The sequence below is a fragment of the Onychostoma macrolepis genome, chromosome 24 (assembly GCF_012432095.1).
Source record: "Onychostoma macrolepis isolate SWU-2019 chromosome 24, ASM1243209v1, whole genome shotgun sequence".
Classification (NCBI taxonomy): Eukaryota; Metazoa; Chordata; class Actinopteri; order Cypriniformes; family Cyprinidae; genus Onychostoma; species Onychostoma macrolepis.
Genome location: NC_081178.1, coordinates 8486841 through 8497235, shown reverse-complemented (window position 1 = coordinate 8497235; position 10395 = coordinate 8486841). Strand labels below are relative to the sequence as shown.

The 10395-nt window shown below is 39.2% G+C and overlaps 1 protein-coding gene across 1 annotated transcript in view; it reads right to left on the bottom strand.

Annotated features, from left to right (window-relative positions):
- Positions 1-442: 442 nt before the first annotated feature.
- hs6st1b (heparan sulfate 6-O-sulfotransferase 1b) overlaps positions 443-10395 on the bottom strand; it is a 49429-nt gene continuing 39476 nt past the window's right edge. The window contains exon 2 of the mRNA XM_058765791.1: positions 443-2705. Within this exon, the coding sequence (XP_058621774.1) occupies positions 2003-2705 (703 nt within the window). The 3' untranslated portion in view covers positions 443-2002. The remainder of the gene's footprint in view (positions 2706-10395) is intronic.

Genomic DNA, 10395 nt, shown 5'->3' with positions numbered 1-10395 from the left:
CCCATGATTGTTCCCACACTTTCACACAGAGGTGTTGGGTGTCCTGAGATTAAAGTGTTTTAAGGGCTGAATTTCAGAGTGTTCAGGTTGTAAACAGAGTCGTAAGTGAATTTAATTATATAATGTTATACCATCCAGAATTCAAATGCTACTGTAAATATTAGAGCACATTATCCACACAATCCAAAAAACATCATCATGGTATGCTACAATGCAATAAAAATGACCTGAATAACAAGGTTCATAAACATTGTTTATACACTACCAGTATATTAGACTACCATTCAAATACTTGGTGCAAGATTTTTACTCAGCAGGGATGCATTAACCTGATCACAAATGACAAAAGATTTCTATTTCAAATCAATGTCTTTTGAACTTTCTATTCATCAAAGAATCCTGAAATAAGCATTCAAGGTTTCCACAAAAAATTTCAACACTGTTATTATTAGAATTATTTATTTAAAGATGTTTTATAAGCAGCAAATCAGCAAATTATTTCAGAAGGAACATGGGACACTGAAGACTGGAGTAACTAGTTTAGAGGAAAGAAAAAACATTTAACACAACAGCACATTTAAAGTAAAAATGACCAAATTGACCATGTTTTAAAAATGGGAAATATCTTTTTATTGGTAATTTTAAAGATCCAGGTGTCATGAATAACAGAAATACTCACAGTAATGAACATTGTTGGGAAGCAAACTCAAGACACCTCAAATATATCCAGTATACACTTGTACACATTAACGTACGCACACACGCACTCACACACACACAGCAACGGTCTCACTTTCCTCACCAGTCTCTTGATTTTATTCAGCATTGATCTCCATATTCTGACTGAGAGACAGACGGAACATGATCCATTCTTCACTCTTTTCCCATAAGCATTTTTAATATGGCTCTAAACATGGTTTCAATAGCAGTCTGCTTATTTTGAGTTTAAGCTGGAGGGAAGTGTGAAGATGCGAGTTAAGGAGTCTCCGTAGACACAGAGCCAAACGAGAACTATCTGTGAGGGATGTCAAGCCCCAACATGCTCAGTGCAAGTTCAAGTAACACATTTTACATGCGTGCAAACTTAACAATTAACGAGGGCAAATGGTGATGTGAATCCTGATCGGTAAATGAAGAGAAGGATTTTGTTCATTCAAGGTATGTGATTTACAATGCAAAATGTGGGCATACTGCACTGCATTATGGGTAAAAGGATCACGGCAAATGTGCAAAAACAAACACATACAGTGCATACTGTATAAATTAGCACATGCTTAAAAAGCAAACAAAACATGTTGGCTTAATCGTTTTTTGGGTATCAGTACTACAGTTAGATACGTCTGTCATGGCTTTCCAATACAATCTCCATGGCTTATGGGAATCTGTTTGAGAATCGACACTCAAAGGGAAAAAAACGATAAAAACACTCATGGAAAATGGGACTCTTTTGCGTTATATATATTAAGATATATCTATAAAATCATACTCACAACACCTGTTAGTAATTTTCAACCACTTGTGACTGGCTCCATCCACTTCACATCAGGTTTAAAAAAAAAAGGCAATCTAAGATTTATACATATTTATATATATGTATATAAAAACAATCTTTATATTTTCCTAAAGAGTTCAGATTCTCAGATATTCATGTGAATCAGATATTAAAACCTGTTTGTTTCAGTCAATCTTTTTGAGAAACACTGCAGCACGGAGGTCAAGGAAAAACTTTGTGGCACAAAAAAACAAAAAAAATAATAATTCGATAATAATTTAATATTAATGTTATGCCGTAACTTTTGTTTAAAAAAGGCCTATGAGATGCGGCACTAAACGAAACGCTCACAGACTTATTTCTTGAACGCTCCCTGGTCCCATATTCCCACCAAAAGAATGGAACGTTGAACTCTCCCATCTGGGAATGGACATTCCACTTGGGTCTGTTTATTCCCCCTCTCCTTGTTACTGTGTCTCTTATTTGGTCTCTCTGGAGAGGGGTGGGCGGTTACCATCCGTTGATGATGTGATTCATGTAGTCCTCGGTTGGCAGGCGTGCCGTACCCTCTCCTCCGGCTCCGTCCTCTCGAAACGGGCTGTGGAAAGACGCCTGTCCTCTCAGTAGTCTCTGCTCCCGGCGGTCCAGCATGTGCTTGTACTGGTAGCGCTGCTGAAACAGGTCTTTGGCGTAGTCGTACAGCTTCATGTCCAGGTCATTGAGCTCCTCGATGCGCTGTATCGTGTCGTTTTCCAGGTCCACGCCGGCCGCCCGCGTGCTGTTGTACTGCATGAAGGGCCGGATGAACTTGAGGTGGAAGGTGCGCTCGAACAAGTACTGCGTCTTCCGCTGGAACTCCGTCAGGCCGAAGAAAGCCATGTCTCGTAGGTTTTTCTTGGCCGATTCGAGCAGCAGCTGTGAGCGCCTCTTCTCAGGAACTGTGGAGAGGTTGTAGCATCCAACCAGGCTGAGGTCGGCCAGCATACGTACTTGGCGGTTATTGGCGAGGTTGTAGGGGCAGTCCATGAACTGCTGCAAAGTGCACCCCGACCAGTCTGAGCCTTCGTAGCAGGGCGGCAACTCTTCGGGCGTTGGTGTCCGTCCGTCGCACATGTGCAGGGACGTCTTCCACGTCGCCCCCCGCTGGACGTGCCTCCATTCGCTAAGGTAGCGGGAAACAGGGTCTCTCAGTAGAGTGATGTAGTAGAACTTTCTGCAGGAAACAAGATAGGAGAATTCCATTAGTCACGAAACAAACCAATCATATACAAGATTATGATAATATTTATATTTAAGCATTTGACTCTTTAATCCAAAGTGACTTTCATTGCATGGGAATTGAACCCATGACCTTTACTGTTGGAGCTACAGTAAACTGTTAATATCATCAACAAAACATTCACAGTAGAACAAAGGACAATCATCATCACAATGCAACCTGTATACAACTTTATCCAACAATTAATACTTTGTTTCGAAAGACAGGATGTAACCGGTGTAAACCATGACTCAATAAATGCCTTTGCTCAGAGTCTTCCCAGCATGCCCTGTAGCACCACTGTCTTAATCCTTTCCCACCACTTCACATCCTGTCTGTTTAGATATTCCTTTGAAAAAAAAAAAAAGGGCACAGGACTATAAGGAACTAGGAACATTCCAGGTCTGGATGTGTATACAGTGGATATTTGGTATATTATTTTTAAAAAATACATTTGGAATAATATGTATTTAAAAATTTATAATAGTTTATAATTTATACAAAAAATAAATTGCACATGCTAATTAAAAAAAACAAGCACTTATTAGGTTTACCTAGCACATATCAACTCATGTTGGATAAAAGCATCTGCTAAAATGCAATCAGATGAATTAATGATTCAATATATATATATATATATATATATATATATATATATATATATATGTTAATGCACAGGATGTAAAATGCATACATTTAGTAAATATAAGTAGCAAAATACTTGGTTAATGGTTAATTTTGATTCCCCTTTTGTGAATCAGTTTCAATGAATCGATTCAAAACTGATTAAATGATTCTTTTGTCATCACTCAAAAATGTTCACAAAAGTGGGCTTTTTTTTTTTTTAACCACACACACAATACAAAATCATGTATGCTCATGCACACTTCACTATTTAACAAGAGAAGGAAAAAATCCTTATACCCATACATCTGCAAACATCTTTAACGACCATTATATGGAGCTGAACTAAGTGAAATAACAGGCATGGCTCAGAATCTTTTAGTGAAAGGCTGTATTGAAGTGAGAGCAGTCAGATAATGATGGTGATGAAACCACCTCAAGAAAAATACTCAGTTCTTATGCTGCTTACATGCACACTATAGGGACCTTTCCTAAAAATACACAAAAATATCTTTTCCAGAGCGTTCTGCCACTCTGAGTATGCTACAGAGACACAAGCCACAAGGAAAAGTGTGTTTCGTCGGAACCACGCAAAGGATTTGTGGAGTGGGAGAAAGACCAAGCACTGCCAACAAACTAGCAGGTGGTTTTCAACAGATTAATCTCGACCAAACTGACGACAGAGAGATTTAGCTCTCAGTTACAAATTCAACACCCCCCGTCACCACCCGCTCCAGCTGTGCTTCTCCCTACATTACCTCTTCACACCCCAGTGACCAAACGTGCCAAGGAAACAGATTCCCTCCAAAGTGCCCGAGAGCTGGTTACACATTCGAAAACTGCATGAAAAGCACTGATTAGACAAAAACAGTGGGCGATGCTGAAATTCATTGCTGGTGACCCACATGGCACTTCCCAAGGTAACACTGGGTGCTGAGATACACTGTGCAATCATCTTGCCTCTGGCCAAGAGGCGCCAATCCAGCCAACACTGTGCACTCAAATGCCCTTTCACTGTATATGCAGTGCCCTTACTGACCACATGGTGGTAGTGTGCATGTATTAAATAGGCCCTTATAGAAAGCACAGGACAGTTATGAGCACTTCAGCACCTTATCTACAAGAACACTCAGACATGTGAGATCAGAATTTGAGATTTTGAGCTCATTGCCAAAATGATTTTCCGACTTCCGACTTATTTTTGTTGATTTTTTTGTTTAATTCTCCATCTAAATTAATAGAATCATTTGAATTATGTCTTTTCCGTATCTTCAAATCTCTATATTCTCTCTTCCTTTCTCACTATTTGGTGACAAAGCTGCAGGCTTATAATCATTAGTGAGCCTGAGAGACATCCGAGATCCCTTTGCAGTGCCAAGGCTTCCCGTTTTAATAACTCTCATGTTTCCACAGTGATTAAACTCGGGGCCCCATCAACACACAAGGCAGATCCAAATCCCAGCCAATAACTGGCTGCCTGCTCTCTGCAAGGCCGGTCAATACCAATAACACACACGGAAATAGCCACATTATTAATGAGAATGGACCCAGTACTGAGACTTGGGGCACCTCACAAAGTAACTGAGGGTCATACTACGAGCTTGGACTGCTGCAGTGTGCAGACTCATAAATTAAGCTATTGAACACAAGTCTCTTTTATAAAAGTCTTTCATAATTGAATTAAGACCCAGTTGAGGCCAGCTCGGGTAGAAGCATTTCAGTTTGTGTGTGTGTTTGTGTGCAAGTCTGCTTTGGCAAAGTCAACGGGAAGCGTAGGAATCTGGCGCCTGTTGTTTGTAAGTATTTGTTTAATCCTCTTGTATTACAAAACTTCAATGTCAGCAAGAGTATACATTTGTAAAAAATAAATATTTTCAAAATCAACTAACTGGTGGTTTGCCTAAATGACTGACTAATCCTAAGGCCCTGTAAAAATACAGAGCTGACCTTGACTGGATACATTCTTGCAATTGTTTTTTTTTTTGCAACTTTACAGTGTCTTAGCTAGAGTCTGTTTGTTTAAAGAGTAACAAAAATCCTGTACCAAGAATATAACTACAAATGTAATAGTCTAAGAACAGCGATTGAAAAATAATAATACTAATGTGAATATTGAGGGGAATGCTACCCTGAATACCCTGTGTTCATCTAAATACATCGTAGAATCAAGCACACTTAACAAATACATTAAAACAATCCACAACTTCATTAAAAATCTCATTATTGAGGTTAAAACCTATTGAGCTCTCTCCCACTGAGACATGGGAAAGGAAATGTGGCTCTTGAGAGAGACGCAATGAACGGGCCCGCTGGAGAGTCTGGAGTTCAAGGTCAGAGCTGAAGACAGAGCATGCTGGAAGACTCCTCCTCGGGCTGACAGCTCACTATGGAGCCGTCACAACTCTCCGTCTGACACGACTCCACATGCAAATCAGCCTCTCAAATATATGATGACTGCACAAAGACCAGTCACCCTTTCTGACAGACCAGACACAAAACAGCTGTGGGGGCACTATTTCCTCTTTCACACACTCACAGAGAGGAAGTGGCAGAAAAATGGAGAAAACAACTTCCAGTGGTCGGTTTGGATCAGTGTGTTAACCCCCATGTTGTTTGTCGATGCCAAGATGCTCTCATTCTCACACATGCACATAGAGAAAGCCATTTCAATCAACATGTTGGCTACCTAAGCCATTTCACTCCCAGTGCCACCGTCCAAATGATGCGTTTAAACTAGGGAAGTGGAGCATTGATGCATTATTGATGCAGAACCTTTGCTAACTCTTGCCACAGGGTTCCCTCACCTCACCAGAGCATCCAACCTCCACCGGTTTAACGCACTCGTACCCCTGACAACCATCTAAAGGTGACATGACTAAGACAGGCCAGGTGAATATGTTCCAGACCGGTTTAATTTCATCAGGGATGCTTGCTGCTTCTGAGTGTGGGTTGGGAAATTGAAGTCTCCTCATTTTTTTGTCAGCAAAAAGCACCAGACTGTGCAAAATGACTCTAGTCTGTCATCCTGGAGACGGTCCACTTGAAAATCCATTTCTCTGTAAGAGCCGAGTACAAAAAACTTGGAGAAAGAAAAGCATTTTTGACAATTCAGTGTGGACATTTATGTACACACATAAAACTTTCTCTCACACACAAAGGAAAACATTACCTTTTCTGACCACACAAAGATGACACACTGACATGTCGATGGCACCAGAATGGTTATGATTACAAGTATTTGATCCGCAACACTAAAGTCATTTTGAATCTGCCCACTGTATATGTAGTGACATGATTATACCTTGGATCAAAAGATGTAATTCTGCTGACATGCTATTCGAGGGTTGGTAGGCCTGGTTGTTTCTTTAACAAGTTGCTTTCCAGGACCATCACTCTGTTTCTCTGTGGTCAACTGCCACATGATCTACTGACACCATTACAACTGTTAAGAAACAGCTAATGACAAGCACTTAAAGGGATAGTTCACCCAAAAATATAAATTCTGTCATCAATTACTCACCCTCATGTTGTTCCAAACCTGCAAGACCTTCGTTCATCTTTGGAACACAAAATAAGATATTTTTGATGATATCCGAGAGCTTCCTGACCCTGCATAGACAGCAACACAGTCATGGAGAGTCAGAAAGCTCTCGGATTACATCAAAAATATCTTAATTTGTGTTCTGAAGATGAACGAAAGTCTTTAGGGTTTGTAACGACATTGAGGGTGAGCAATTAATGACAATTTTCATTTTTGAGTGAACTATACCTTTAAAAACAAAAACCTTATACTTGAAACATCAATAAAATGAAATTAAAATGGACACATAAATGAATTTTTTTGTTGGATTGTTTCACAACGTATACACACAATATAAGTGAAAGCGAACCTCCACGGCTCAATACAGAAAACCCAAGTAAATTCTGCGTTACAACACTGACTATTTATTTTACCAATGTACATAAATTATACCAGAGTAAACTGAAGTGAGCCACTGAGAATTATTACAAACTCTGATTTGAAACTTCGTCATTAAATCTAATTTACACAAAGAGAAGTCCACACTTACATCCTTATGGTAATGAATCTACACAAAATGAAACCCCAAAGCGTAGCTATAAACTTAACTCATCTGGAGCGCCTTGTTGCAACAAACCAGGCTGTATCTGTTAATATGGCCTTTCATGTGTGGTGTTAAAAAGGCCTTAGGTGAAGAAACGACAAGAAGATCTAAATTTAGCAATCTGGCAGAGCCCCTTCTCATTACTGAAAAGCTTAACTTTCATGCAATGGTATCAGTGAGCGCTTTTAATCTTGATTTAGAAGATTCTTGTCTTGGAAGTAGCTGGAAAGCTAATATAGTCTTATGAGAGTTCTGTATGAATCACACTAGTTTAGTTTGTTCACCATGATAAAATGCCGTTCAAAAGTTGGTACGATTTTTTATTTATTATTTTATTTTTTTCTGAAAGAAATGCTTATCAATACTGTATTTATTTGGTCAAAAACATTAAACGCACTAATATTGTGAAATATTACAATTGAAAATAGCTATTTTCTATTTTAATATATTTTTAAAATGTCATTCATTCTTGTGATGCAAAGCTGAATTGCGTCTTCAGTCACATGATCCTTCAAAAATCATTCTAATATGCTGATTTGTTGCTTAAGAATAATTTCTTATTATCATCAATGTTAAAACATTGTGCTGCTTAATATTTTTGTGGAAACTGATACATTGTTGACAGTAAGCAGGCTAAAATAATTATGCAATGAAGTTGGCAGAAATCAGATCTGACAGTAACATTCATTTAATATATTAAAAACTAAGGTTTCCACATAAAAATAATAATACAATTCCATGAAAAGCCAAAGACATCTGATAAATGATCCTTTACAGAATTCTTCCAAACAAGAAAACAAGCTATTTTCACTGTGATCTGTGAATATACACAAACATGATGGAGTGCATAGGGACCGAGAAGCAAGAGGGTCTCCCCGTGTCTTTCTGAATGTGAGTGGAGGCAGCGTTCTGGCCTAGAGTGCAGAGACGAGCAGTAGGTGGAAATTTCACCCGTGACAGCATCAAACGTGTTAAAGCATGAGTGAGGTGGAGGATTTCAACCAGATTTCTCTGACTATCAAAGGCGGCACAACTGCTTTCACTAGGATGAATGTAAATTCCACCTTATTCCTGGCGCTCGCTGCCACACGCAAGCTGTAACAGCTGCAGGAGCGTGACTAACAAGAGAACGGCGATTCTTTCGTCTTGGGATGTGGGAGGAAGAGACGCAGATAAAGACGGCAGTGTATGTGAGAGAGAGAGAGAGAGAGAGAGAGAGAGGAGGAAAAGGAGGAAAAGGAGAGACAGATGAGGAGAGAGGTATAAAGAAATAGATTTTTATGAAGAAAACATGAGTAGTGCCTCAAGTAAATAAGGAACTGCAAATAAAAATCTTAGAAATGTGGTAAATAAGTCAGGAACAACACGTCGACCCCCTGCAGGTCCTGGGATCTACCTGGGGGTCTCGTAAACTAGCTATCTTAAACCCGCACAGGTGTTTCGCTTCAGAGTGGGTGATAAATAACATGTTGAGATGCTAGCAAGAGAAAAGACTCCTGGCAGGTTTAAGATCTGCCAAATGTGCAAGGACAGAGCAAGCACTAAACCAACACACCGAAGGAACCCTGCGTGACCTCTTGGGTGTCATTAGAAAGCAGTCAGGATGTGAATTGTAACGGGTATCATGGGGAAATCAGTAGCCTGAAGATTCGAACATCTGTGTTTTCTCACACGCCAAAACAAGCATCTTGTGATACCACCTTATAATGCAAAAATTCATATGTTAAACAAGGTGTTAACAGATAATTATGTGTCAGAATGAAAGATCGAATCTGTGAAATATTAGCAGAAAGATAATCAATCCTAAATCTGACAAAGAATGACAGACGGCAAACCTGAAATGACCAGAGTTGCTGTGCAATTTAAAAAGGCTCGCATTAAGAAAAACACTGAAAATTGCAGATGAACTCCACAGGAAAGAGAGAGTTCTGGTTGGAGGGACAGACAGCAGTGATACATGAGTTCAGATGGAGCAGAGGCTTTAATAAAGCTAGAGCTTATTGTTGCATGCAGTTCTTTATGTTTATGTATGACTGAAGATCCAGGAGGGACTAAGGCAGGACCGGAGACTAGAGAGGGAATAATGCAAGATTTCATAAATCCTTCTCATAATGTGATGCCCTCCTGAGAGAGTCTAGGACGACCTGGCCTTTAACCTTCGACCTAGAATATTTACTTCTCGCTGATGTGCTGTGGGGGTGGAAAAAGATGTGTTTTTTTTATGATTTCAGGTCCATGAAAAAAAAAAGCAAAAAGCAAAGAAAAAGCAAAAGCAAAATTAGCCAACCAGTCTTTAGGTGAAAAAACAAAACAAAAAAAAACATTAATGTCAATGACTACTAATAACAATGATAAAGAATAATATTTTTGCGAAAATTATTTGATTATGTTTCACTTAAAACAACAGAATAATAAATTATTTTATATTATTATTATTAATGTCATAAATATTCAATGTCTCGCTCCCGTGCAACCAAAATCTGATGAAACCATGTGCCCTGAAAAAACAGACCAAGAGACCAAATAGTAATGCGTGAGAGAGAGGAGAGAAGAAACAGACCACCATCCATGTAAGACTCTAAAAGCACAATAAAGGAGCTCTCCACCAGGAACTCCATGGTTCTGATCCAATTAGCAGCAGGAATGTGAGGAATGTTTATAGCAAAGAGACCCCCTAATAGCCTGAGGGGGAGATCCCTCCGTTTCACCTTCACCGACTTCTCACTGACAGACACCGCAATTCCAACAGAACTCCACCATTCCTATAAACCTGCTTGAGATGAAATGGAAACAATCTCTTCCATCCTGGGTATATAATGTACACAGTCAGGACTAAAACTGAATTATTTTCAGCTATGCCTTTCCTGTCTGTTGTGTTTAACAAACTAATCATATAT